Genomic DNA, 13,053 nt, shown 5'->3' with positions numbered 1-13,053 from the left:
ATAAGATTTTAAAATTCTGAATGATTGCGATGCCTGGAAAAAAATTTATTCGAGGTCAAAGGTCAAAAATCTCGAAAAAAAATTGTTTTTTCGCGATTTTCAGGAAAACTGTAAGTTTTATCATGAAATAACCTCAGATAAAAATTGTTGATCATAAAATTCTCTACAAAAAATGTATCAATACTTTTTTTCTTAGAGCCACCGTTTCTGAGATACGAGTCAAAAAGTTGTAAAAGTTGTAATCGTCATTATATGCACACGTTTCCACGCCACCTATGATGTAGTGTACTTAGCGCGTTTTTTCAACGTGGTTTTCCTAGTAGGCCTATTCCACATGTCTGTTGTTGTTGTGATGCTGTCAAACTGAAAACTTGCATAATAAAATATATTAGGAAAAGTTGGAAATTATAAAAGCGATTGAAATTTAAAAAATGTAAAAATTTATTCATCTGAGTCATAACCTTCAAATAATTCTTCTTGTCGTTTTTCTTGGTCTTCTTCTTCTTGATGTTCATCCTGGGTAGGTATACTGCGTCAAGAGTGATGTATCGCATGTTTCCTCGTTGGTATCAAATGAATCCTCCACTATTGGTCATTCAGCATTAGAACATGACTGGCCGTGACAATGTGTACATGCCAGAGAACACAACAGTTCAACTTTTTAAAACCACATTTAGCGCTGCATCCCTTTTTACAGTTGCAAAAAATTGTGTTCAGCAGTTTTTCCGGCGCTGGTGGGAGTAAAGTCTGAATAGGTTGTAATGCATTGTCGACCAACTTCCAACCCCAGTCTTTTGGGTCTAGCTGATAACCAAGCCACACTTGAACTTGGTAATATACCCGGAAAAGATGTTCATGATCAGCAACTGAGGTTGGAGAAAGACAAGCTAATTGCACCTGTTTCTTATTTTTAGTGTTTTTTACGAAACATGCATATCGATACTTATCTAAGCAGATGTTTTTTTTCGGAGTTTTGTACATAGAGAGAAGAAACTGAATCCCGTTGGTGATAATTTCTTGTTGAGTCGAATTACTTTTTTTGAAAACTTCAGCACATTGAAGTAAATCTTGTTTTTCAAACATTTTAAAGACTGTTGCTTTACCCCTCCTGTAAAATGCAGACGTCGTATCACAGCTAGTTATTGCATGTAAAAATAGTACATGATTTTGCAAAAGTAGATAAACTTTTTGACAAATATATTTTGGTTTGACTTTGAGCTTTTCCTGGCTTTAGAAGGAAAATAGTTTTTTCAGGTGGAGTTCGAGCAGTAAGAAGTACTAGTAAGTCTACATCTTCACCAACAATAATAGTTGTATTTGTCAAATTAAATTGCTCTATAGATGTTTCAGTAATCAGTACGTCGGCATCGTTATTAGCCTGTTTAACATATATTTTCGCAAATAAACTTATCCTTCAACATTGAAATGAACCGAATTGTGTTGGAAGTATTTGCAAGAAATTTCTGTTGACTGGTAGGAACTGTGATAAGTTCATCAAATAGAATATCGGAAGATGAAGATGTTGCTAAAGTTCAATGACGTTGTTCTGCAGCTTTAATATTTATCGTGCACTCATCATAGCCATCAAATACGACCGTAATTCTACCACCAAAATGTCTACGTACATACTGAACGTATTTATCTAAAATAATGCTAAATGTTTCTTCACTATCCCACACAACATGATGTAGTAAGTATCCACCGTCAATGATGTATGTCGTATTAGTATTGTTAATGTCAATATTGACCTGTTGGAAACAATCGATAATGGCAGACTAACAGGGAGACAGATGTTGGCTCAAGGTTACACTAACGGACAAATTAAGGGACTGGATTTCATTCTACCTGATATTCTTATATTTATACTTATGTATACCAATAGAAAAATATTTTTACTCAAATTACAACTTCATAGATGTATATAGGTGGCATACTTATATGCATATAATGACAATTACAACTTTCACAACTTTTTGACTCGTCGTATCTCAGAAACGGTGGCCCTAAAAAAAGTATTGATACTTTTTTTGTGGAGAATTTTATGATCTACAATTTTTATCTGAGGTTATTTTATGATAAAACTTGCCGTTTTCTTGAAAATCGCGAAAAACCAATTTTTTTTCGAGATTATTGTCCTTTGACCACGAATAATTTTTTTTCCAGGCATCGCAATCATTCGGCATTTTAAAATCTTATTTTTAACTATATTTTGAATAATTACACGCATTTGCAGCTTATTGTAAATTTATGTACCTTCACTCTTATTTTTTATTCTAATTTGACCGGATAACAAGGCCAAAATTTGATTCAATTCTATAGCTCTTTAATTTTTCAATTGAAGTCATTCTATTTTATATGCTATATTGTTTCTCATTTACAAAATCCTATCCATATGTTTTTCTCAAGTATATTTAATTCAAATATATTTCGATTAATTTATTTTTTCGGCACTTTTACCTTTTGTACATTAAAATAACTAAATGTTTACTTTGATTCATCTGACATTAAGAATAGAATAATAAGAACTTTCCGATTTTTCTCAAGATCATTGACAAACCAGATATTTCCATTTCAATTAAATGTTCTCGACTATCGCTAAAGATCAAAAAAGACTCAAACCTTTCTCACAGGCATGAATAATATCAACATTTATTATATGATGTGTAAGAATATAATAAAAAAAATATTAGGTTTATATTCAACAATATGCATTTTATGTGTCACCAATCAATAATACTTGGAAATAATGCACCTTCAGTCGAGTAGAGAAACGAATTAGGTGATCAATAATGAATTGTTATTCTGCCCTCATTTTTCCCGCCTACTATCAACCTGCCGTCGATCACTGGGTGATTCCGATTCCTCTAATTTATATATAAGGGGTGATGTTTCCTATGGTACTATTTAAAAAAGAAAAGGAATGTCTATAAAAAATGAACTATTTTTTTGTGAGAAATGAGAAATGAAAATTTCTATGATTTTCACCACTTTTATTTTTAAATAGCGTTACTACAGTTTCGTCCTATAAGGTCATTTTCAAACTAATACAAAAAACAGTTATAGGGCGAAATTGCAGTTACAAATACAAGTGGTAAAACTATACGTATACGTACTTTGAAAATGTCCTTATAGGACGAAAATGCAGTAACGCTAGTTACTGCAGTTTTATCATGATCTCCTACCAGTTTCATGATGATCTCCCACCACCTAGTAACGGCTACATCCATCAATTTACTTTTTTGTTCGTCTTGGTCAACTCTTGGTCAACTCATTTAATATTCTAAAAGTTGACGGTCGTTTTTCGTATAAATTCTGTAATCAGTGTTTCCATTCTATAATCAGTATTTTTTCTCGTGAGAATTTATTTAGTTGTACATGGATTGACTCTAATACGTTTGCTGATAGGGCTAGGAATAGCCATAATGCTTCATGCTTCCCTAACATAACCTATCTATAGTTATCAATGTCGAAGAGAGAAAATACCTTGGCTATACCTATCATGCTGATGCACTAGAGCAGTGATTCCCAAAGTGGTCCAGATGGACCCCTAGGAGTGCACGAGAGACTCGACTTGGATCTACGTTGACGTGACCAAAAAATTGAGTTCACAATTCGTAAGCGGGGGTCCATGTCACCTATCAATGTAGGCATGTAAAATCTTGCAGATTGAATATTACAAAACATTTTCGGCTATTCCTTACAAAACTGAAGCCAAATAGTGATAACCAGTTGTTGCAAACAAATAGTTACAATATATTTTCATCAACCCAAAACTTTAGGTTTCCAACTTCAAAACTAACGAACTTCTAACGAAATTGAATACAATCTTTAAACCCCTATTTTCCCTCTTGGGGTGGAAATTCCTGATTTCCTTTCTTGATGCTTATTGACGCTGTACAAAGAACCTTCCTGCATATTTCAAGATTCTAGGTTCAGTAGCTTCGGCTGTACGTTAATATAAGAGCGGGCAACAGCTAGTAATTTATATTTTCATTTTAAAAATATAGTAACTAACATATGCACTAAGTAATGAATAGCTTCGACAATCAAATTATGTTACCTATGAAGAAATTCGCAAAACTAACACAACAGTTAACGACGTGTGTTCTCACGCGTCTGCCCGCATTCGGGTTGCGTTCTCGGCGATGGCGCTTTATTGCTTAGACAAAGTTTCATCTACATCCGTTCAGTCGTTTAGGCGTGAAAGAGCCACATACATATATACATCCATCCTGACAAACTTTCACATTTATAATAGTATAGATAGATTTGCTGTCAACCCATCAACAAGTACATCCTTTCCATTAGAATTATGACTATTTTGTGATTGTCATTGTAGTGTAGAAATTACTTCATTGATGTTTAATTTCAATTACATTATGATATTTGAATAAATAACACAAGAAAATATACTATTTTTACCACACCGAATGGGGAGTTTTCTAAATAAAATATATGAGAATAGATTGGTTTCTTGTGCTGTGAGTAGATGTCAAAAAAAAGTTAGATGAATTCACTTTTTTGATTGACCAACTTCACTTTTTTGACATCCACTCATAGCAAAATTTATTAATTAACCAATCAATTCTCCCTTTTTGTTCGAAAACTTTCAATTCGTGGTTGGAATGCGGCTGCAACGCAAATTTTCATAGTGAGATATAATCTTCACATTTTTTATCGAGTTTTGGGAATATGGTAGAAATGTAGCTGCAGGGGGTCTACCGGAACCAGCAAAATTTGGAAAGTGGTTTATGATTAAAAAAGTTTGGGAACCTCTGTACTAGAGTTTTCGGCATAATTCGAGACAATTGGGTTACGAATATTTGAAGCTAATTGAGTTTATTCCTTAGCTGGCTAAAGCACTGTTACGCCACCGGCCCCTCCCAATGTACTCCCTCTGAATGAATACTGAACCCTGAAGTCACATGCTCATATCGAAATCACAGCCGTAATGGCTATCGAGGCTTTCGAAAGGATGCGAAGTGTTCGAAGAAGTACAAGTAGTATATGTGAGCACAGGGAGAACAAGAAAGGTCACGCAAAAAAAACAGGAGGGACAAGAAAGGAGAAGAAAGGACGAATAAGAAATTTGACAAAAAAAGAACTGGAAAAATAAGAGATAAGAAAAAATGGAAATATAAGAAGAAAAAAAAGGAAAACTTTAAGAGATAGTGGATGCAACAAGAAGTGAAAAGAAAAAAGTGAAGAAAAACAAAAAGGAAGAAAAGAAAAAAGGACATAGGCGAGTTGTTAAAACATCTCTCGCAACGAAAGCCTTCGAAGAGAAATGTCAAAAAAGTAGAACAAATACCAAGACAAGATACACACGGTTCGATATGATGTTGGTACGGTCATAGAAGAGATGGAAGAGATGAATTAGAAGTTGTGAACAAACTTAAAAATCAACTCGATCACATTCACATGGCGAACCAACATCCCCGTGAGCAAGAATATCAATTACCCAAAACAAGCACTGTTCCTCAACACTAGAACTGCAACTTTCTTCCCAACGCGCGTTCCACAAAGAAGACTCTACTTCATCTCCTGAAGTAGTCAACTTGGTTAGTGAGGCGCGCGTGGAGAAGAGTGTTACCGTTCCGATGTTGAGGACCAGTACTTGTTTTCGATTTATTCTATGCAAGAGGTTAAGTTCTACTTTTCATATATCAATCACAACGAGGGCAGCATTGCCAGCAGCAACAAAAACATCATCAGGTAGAACTCTGAAGCCTCAAACTTTCTTTGACCAATCATAAATTAAATTTTTATGCGAAAATCTTCCAACAAAAAATACTAGCCACCAGATTTGCTCAGATAGAAATTGGGGATTGAAAAAACGCAGTGGCTTTTCATTTTTCTCAGATGATTCAGCGCAAATCTCGCACTGTCGCCCCAGGCAGGAATAAACAATTATATTTATTAGCATAAAATGTCGTCTGATGCCAAAAATATCTTGGGTCATACAAAAAAAAAGTTTTTTTTGCTATAAATTTGGCACCCTATTGTTCAATTGTCAAGACCACGGGAACATTGTTCATATGAAGTTTTTCCCTAATTGAACCCAAGAGCAACCTTAAATAATACCGTGTTATTAATAACCACCGTGTATATTCCATAAGTTTAATTTGTATGTCATGAGGAAACAACTTCTTCTCTTCATCAGCATAAAAATCTTGCTTGTAAACTTGTAAAGCGATATAATTTATTTAAGTGCAGACGTCATCAATATTACGGCGAACTCGGAGATTTCAAACTACTTTTGTTATGAGTTATATCTTATGAGAAGCCTATTACGAAATACGTAAACACATGAAGGATTTAAGAAATAGTCCCTAGTGTGTATTTTATGATGTTCGATTTACACCTGAAGAATTTTTACAAATTTTAATATTACTGATTATAAATACCCTATTCAACCATGTGGGACATAACCATAAGCTAAAGCAGAGGTTCTCAAACTTATTTTGTCTACCGCCCACTTCGAGAATTAATTATTTTCTAGCGCCCCCAATTTTTTTTACTTTACTACATCTTAAGAATCACAATCGCAGTCATTATTTTAATAATTAAATTATGTGTGTCATGTGAAAATAAGACTTTCTGATGAGGGTAATGTAAAACACCATTTTGTAATATTAGGAAAACTTTTATTCATGTTTTTATAAGAAACATTTCAATTTGAATTTTAAAACTAATCTAATTTGATGATTTTCAACAAGTTTGCTAATATCAGGCTCGAATTTACTCAAAAACAGCCGTAAGTCACCGCGTTCGGTAATCTGCAACCGATTTCTCTTTTTAGTTAGCAACGTTGCCACAGCACTGAATCCACGTTCACACAAATACGATGATGGGAATGCTATCAAAAATCTTCGAACGATGGACCATAATCCAGGGTACAATTGCGGAATTGGCTTTTGTAGCCAAGAATCTTGGTATTCATTTTTTAATTTTATTTTTATTTCCTCGTTCGTTATCAGTTCTACGAGTTCTTCCAGCTGGGGTGATCCTGTTGTGTTGACGTTGTTTGAGAATTTGAAGAAATCAACATTCATTTTGTTCCCTTTTTTAATGTTTTTTCTAACGCCAATGTTTATTGAAATAATTGTACAACATTCACGAAATAAAAACAGTTTTGGAAGATATAAGCAGCCCAGTTTCTTAGTAGAACGTAAGCGGTTCAGACTTTAGTTTTTCTATAACATAATTTGGTAGCAGAACGTCGTTATCGCAATAAAAAACACAACAGACGTTTGAAAAAAGGATCCAACACCGAGTCCAGTATTTCCAATTTCAAAATGTCCTGGAATCGTTCTGCAAAATCACTGTGGAGGTTCTCCAAATTTTGGCAGTAAACAAGCAAGCCGTCGTTGTTGAAAAATACTGTTGACAAATTAGGGAAATTGCGAAACTCACGTCTGTATAAGAGCAATTTGGCTACAAAAGCAGCAATGACATTTTTTGTTTTAATCAAATTCAAGTCGCCACTTTAAAGTTGGAGATTGACATCATTGAATAATTCATACAGGTCTGTCAAGTAAGCATCATTCTTTGAAGTGATGAGGTTGTCATGCAATTATTTGTATTTGTTTTCCAAGAAATCTATTACAGAGTCAAATAGATTGTAAAATCGAGTCAGACAGTTACCTCTTGATAACCAACGCACTTCTGTGTGAAATAGCAATCGGTTGAAATCTTCATCATTAGCAACACAAAGCTGATTTAATAATCTGTCATTTAAAGAGCTGTTTCGGATTTTATTGACTGCTTTGATGATATATTGCAGTGATTGAGAAAGGCGCTCACTCAAATTTTTCGCAACCATATGTTGCCTCTGAATGACGCAGTGTAGAGCGAGCACATCTGCAATTTTATTTTTTAAGTACGCTATGAAGCCATCCGTAGCGGCTGATATAATATTCTTCAGTGGATTTTCTTTCTCATCACAAAATTTATCCAGTGTATTATATATGGTTTCTCCTTTTGTATTGGTCTCTAAATTTCTGGTAAATAGTAGTTCTTGATATATTTTCTTAATTAATTAATTAATAATTATTAATAAACCTCACGTATGACAACAACAGTGATTCCTTGGTTGGTAAAGTGGACTCATCTAGCTGAATTGAGAATTTAGAAGTCTTTAGATGATTGCACAATGACTCTTCAATGTTTTCATCCATCTCATCAATTCGTCTTTGCACGGAACTATTTCTCAAAGGAATTTTTCGGATAATATCTGCCGCTGGTTTATGGAGCACAGTAGTTATTACTTCTTTTATTGCCGTTAAAATTAAATCCTCTCCAATAGTGTGAGGTTTGCCTGTTTGAGCAATTTGCAAGGAGATATTGTAGGAAGCTCAGAGTCCGTCGTCGTCTTGCTTAGAAGCCGCCGAAAAAAAGTTTTGACACAGTTGGCTGAGCTGAGTGTTTCTTTTCCAGTTCTTAAAAATAAGTCACACTTTTATTTTTTTTATCTGAATGCATTTTATTCAAATGATCTTGTAGCCTTGAGGGTTTCATCGCTTCATCCGAAAATGTTTTTGGACAATGAAGGCACCTAGGCGAAGATGGAGTTGTGGGATTTTCAATAATCCATATTTATATATTCCGCGCTATATTGCCGTTTCTTCTTTTTTGCTTTCGACATAATTGTGTCTTCAAAAATGCCAAGGTAAAGAATCGAGTATTAAAAACTTGCTAATGACACCAGTCACAGTATTCACCATCTCACGTATATCACTTTACCTAGCTAGTCGCTAACTAAATTCACTTGTTATCGTAATATCGTCGAATAACATTACTGGCTGGATGGCGCGCGCGCTTTTATATGAGGCAGCGAGCGGGCCTAGTATTTTCGAGAATGGAGACTAGAAACTTCTCGCATTGAAGCTTACCGCCATCTATTGTACAGTTTGACAACTATCGGACAGATTACTGTCTAGTCCCCTAGATGGCGTTACACGAGGAAACGCTCGTTAAGCGTAAAGAAGCGGTAAAGTTTGTGTTAAAAGTAGAAAAAACATTTAAAGTTAGCTTCTGCCCCCCTAAACCGCTTTAACACCCCCCCCCACTTCTCTGTACCCTTTACTGCCACCCCTAAAAATTTTTCAATGTTTTTCTGATTGGAAAACGAAATATTATGAAATATTAGAATAATGATACTTGTGAGTGCTTTTGACTTTCATGTCTGTAAATTTTAAAAAGTTAAATTTTTTTACAGCAAAGAGTGGCGGGCTATAAACAAAAAGAAAAATGTCGAAGTAATTTTCAATCCTTGTGAACCATTACCTGAATCAATATGTGGAAAAAATAAACAAGTCTGTATCAAGCATAATAATACCTTGGTTTTCAGCGGTAATAAATTTGATGGTAAGTCAAAATCTTATTTATACTTAATATGCATTTGAACGCTTCCTCTGCATGTGCCATACCAATCATCTGAAAGTACTGATGAATACTCACAGGGTAAACAACAAAAATCTATTACATGGGCTGAAAAATTTCGAGCCTAAAACATAGATGACGCTAGTCTTATTGCATTCACCGATTTTTCAGTTAGTACTAACCTTCAAAAGAAAGCTATTGAAATTTGATGATATTCTATTCATAGTTTGTGAGTTATTGTGCTAAGAGTGACACCACTTTTGTTATTTTCAAAACAATGTATCAAGAACAATTTCTTGTTTTAATTTAATAGTGCTTTTTGATGGTAAAAATACCGTTCAAGCGAAGCAATGACTTGAAAAGTTTCACTAGTTCGGACTTCCATTGTCTATTATATAAAATGATTTGAAATCCCTGAAACAAGTAAAAAAGAATAATTAAAAAAAGAATAGTTGAAAATAACAATTATATTAAGCAACAATAAACCTGAAATGAAATGATAGTAAAATAACCTACAAGTAAAAATATAATAATTGAATAAATAAAAATTAAAGGAATGCAAAAAGAAAATAATAAAAATAAAAAAGTGTAGAGATTCCAAGTCACGTTAGTTCTTGGAATCTCTACACTTTTTTATTTTTATTATTTTCTTTTTGCATTCCTTTAATTTTTATTTATTCAATTATTATATTTTTACTTGTAGGTTATTTTACTATCATTTCATTTCAGGTTTATTGTTGCTTAATATAATTGTTATTTTCAACTATTCTTTTTTTAATTATTCTTTTTTACTTGTTTCAGGGATTTCAAATCATTTTATATAATAGACAATGGAAGTCCGAACTAGTGAAATTCATCACGAAACATTGTCAATCACCTTCAAACAGACTTGAAAAGTGTTATAAGGACTTGGCTCCATCAGAAACAACAAATAAACGTTGGTTTGCTGACTTCAAGCCTGATCGTAGGAGCACCGATGATGCAGAACGCAGTGGACGTCTAAATGAGGCAGTAACACCAGAAAACAAAAAAATCCACAAAATCGTTTTGAATGATCAAAAACTAAAGTTGCATGAGTTACCTGACATTGTAAAGATATATTGCATGAGTATTTGACTATGTTTTTGACCAAAAACAAGAACTGTTGACCAAAAACAAGAACGTCATGGTGATTTTGAGCACTGTTTGGCCATGTTCAAACATAAAAAACCGGAAATTTTGCGTCGATATGTAACAATGGATTGAACATGGATCCATCACTTCACTCCGGAATCAAAACGATTGTCATCTGAATGGAGAGCAACTGGTAAACCTCGTCCAAAGCGCCGACAACACTACAATCGGCTAGAAAGGTTATGGTTAGTGATGTACCGAAGGTTCGGCTTACTTACTGACTCCGGCCATATCCGGCCAACCGGCCGGATGTACTGGCTCCGGCAATAAAGGCACCGGATGCAGGCCGGAGGTATTACTTTATTTTAAAAATAAATGAAAACTAAAAATGATACAAAACTTTATTTTACATATTTACATGTTATATAAACAAACAGTCGTAACTACTTACTAGTATTCAAATTCAAAATTCAAATGGGCAAGATTATGTTGTAGGTATAAATAATAATTTTTCAGCATTTCTTGGAGTCAATCTATTTCTTTTATCTTCGTAAATGTTCCCCGCTTCAGAAAAGCTTCTCTCTGAATACACACTGCTTGGTGGACATGAAAAATACTTATTTGCTAGTTTGGCCAAATCAGGAAACGCGTGCTGGTTATCTTTCCAAAATAATAAAGGATTAGATTTTCTATCGTTTAATGGAAGGGTTGAATACGCCGAAATTTGTGGTGATAAATTTTTGTTTTTTTTTTGTCTTGGGAATAGCTAATGCATCGCCTGATGATGTGCCTGCTATGTTCAAGTTAGATTTCGATGTCGATGCTGATTGAGCAATTTCTGAGTAACAGTCGAAAATTGATTCCCGTTGCCTCTTCGAGGGGGGAGAATCCCCAATACTTAAACTGTTGCTGGATTCACTTGAATATCCATCATTGGATTGTTCGTCTTCTGGAAGTTTTAGTGCCTCTACTAAGAGCAAACGTTTAACATATCCGGCACTTTCTTCATTTGAAAAAAATGCCACTTTGTAACGTGGATCTAAAATTGTAGCAACCGAACAGTTTTCTTTTTTTTCATATTCGCCAAACCTTTTGTGAACTTCTTCCACCAATGTTTGTTGCAGAGTGCCCAGACCAAATGGATGCACTTTTTTTAGATATTTTCTGAGCATAACAATTGAAGGTATTACATCGGATAAATAAGAATCTGTACCGCTGCTAAGTTGTTTAGTTAGTTCTCCAAATGGTCTTAATATAGTCAACAGTGATCCAATTAAATCCCATTGGTTTTTGGTTAAATTATCAATATTGTTTTCATTGGCGTAGATTGATATGCACCTTTTTTGCTCATAGAGACGCTCTATCATATAAAACGAAGAATTCCATCTTGTAGTCACATCTTGGATCAATTTTTTGTTAGGTAAGCTGAGGTCATTTTGAATAAGTTTTAGTTTGTCACAGGCTGATGATGAATGATGAAAATGACCTACTATTTTCCTTGCCACTTGATTAAATTGTTTTTTGCCACTACTAATGTAACTAGAAATGTGTAAATGAATAAGTTCCAAGTGAAAATTGGCGAATGTATTGCCATTTAGAAGATATTTGTCAAAATGTCATCAAATTAATTACGATCACCGTGTAAACGAAGATAGGCATTCACACCAAAATATTTGACATTTCAGTGCCCCCTATTTTTGACGTTCAGGCACCTGATTTAATGACAATTGACAGCCTCCGGCCTACCTCCGGCAGTAACTTCGGCCAAAGAGTGCCGGAGTTACTGACTTTCCACCTTCGGTACATCACTAGTTATGGCCTCGCTAATTTAGGATGTGCGTGGGAGTTACCCGTGAATAAATAAATAAATAATAATCATCGACTATCTTGAGAAGGAAAATACCATCAACAGTGGAACGTTTGAAGGCCAAAATTGCAAAGAAACATTTTGTTTCATCAAGACAACGTACCCTGTCATAAGTTAATCAAAACAATGGCAAAACTACATGAATTTAACTTCAAATTGCTCCCACATCCACCGTATTCGCCAGATTTGGCTCCAAGCGACTACTGGCTGTTGGCAGACCTCAAATAAATGCTCAGCGGTAAGAAATTTCGCTCGAATAAAGAAGTCATTGCTGAAACTAAGGTCTATTTTGAGGCAAAAGATAAATAGTTCTACAAAAGTGGTATTGAAATGTTAGAGCGGCGCTGGAATGATTACGTGGCTCTTGATGGAGATTACGCCAGTTGTGAACAAAAAAAAAGTTTTTTTTTATGCCTGGAACACAGTAAAATAATACAACCAGTAGGCTATATTACCACGTGATCGCCCGAGTTGCCAGGGACCTTCAACCGCTTTTAGGATGAGATTGTCATCCAACGCGTTCAGTGCTGTAGTATCGAGGGATTCGACGGCCCACGGGCATCGGATTAGTTACAATAAACGGTCGGAAATTAATATTGTGTTTAGTTTAATCGCTGTTGTTATTATTGTTTTTAGTTTTTGTAGTTGGTCATAAGTAATTTACCACAAAATATTCTATAATAACCTTA

At 34.5% G+C, this 13,053-nt stretch overlaps 1 protein-coding gene across 5 annotated transcripts in view; it reads left to right on the top strand.

Moving 5' to 3' along the window:
* The window catches only part of Lerp (lysosomal enzyme receptor protein), a 99,707-nt gene that overhangs the window by 9,057 nt on the left and 77,597 nt on the right, over positions 1–13,053 (top strand). For 3 of the 5 annotated variants that reach the window (XM_074175132.1, XM_074175131.1, XM_074175135.1), the window contains exon 2: positions 9,221–9,369. The exons of 1 other annotated variant lie outside the window; for it this stretch is intronic. In XM_074175132.1, the coding sequence (XP_074031233.1) occupies positions 9,221–9,369 (149 nt within the window). Of the gene's footprint in view, positions 1–6,864; positions 6,936–9,220; positions 9,370–13,053 lie in introns of those variants that run through there. One more of the 5 variants, XM_074175133.1, reaches the window with a different exon arrangement.

Source organism: Leptinotarsa decemlineata, unplaced genomic scaffold, assembly GCF_025532065.1.
Source record: "Leptinotarsa decemlineata unplaced genomic scaffold, Ldec_3_MD MMD2_tig00000882_RagTag_RagTag, whole genome shotgun sequence".
NCBI classification, from domain to species: domain Eukaryota; kingdom Metazoa; phylum Arthropoda; class Insecta; order Coleoptera; family Chrysomelidae; genus Leptinotarsa; species Leptinotarsa decemlineata.
The sequence above is the reverse complement of the archived record's forward strand: the minus strand, read 5'-3'. Positions and strand labels throughout refer to the sequence as shown.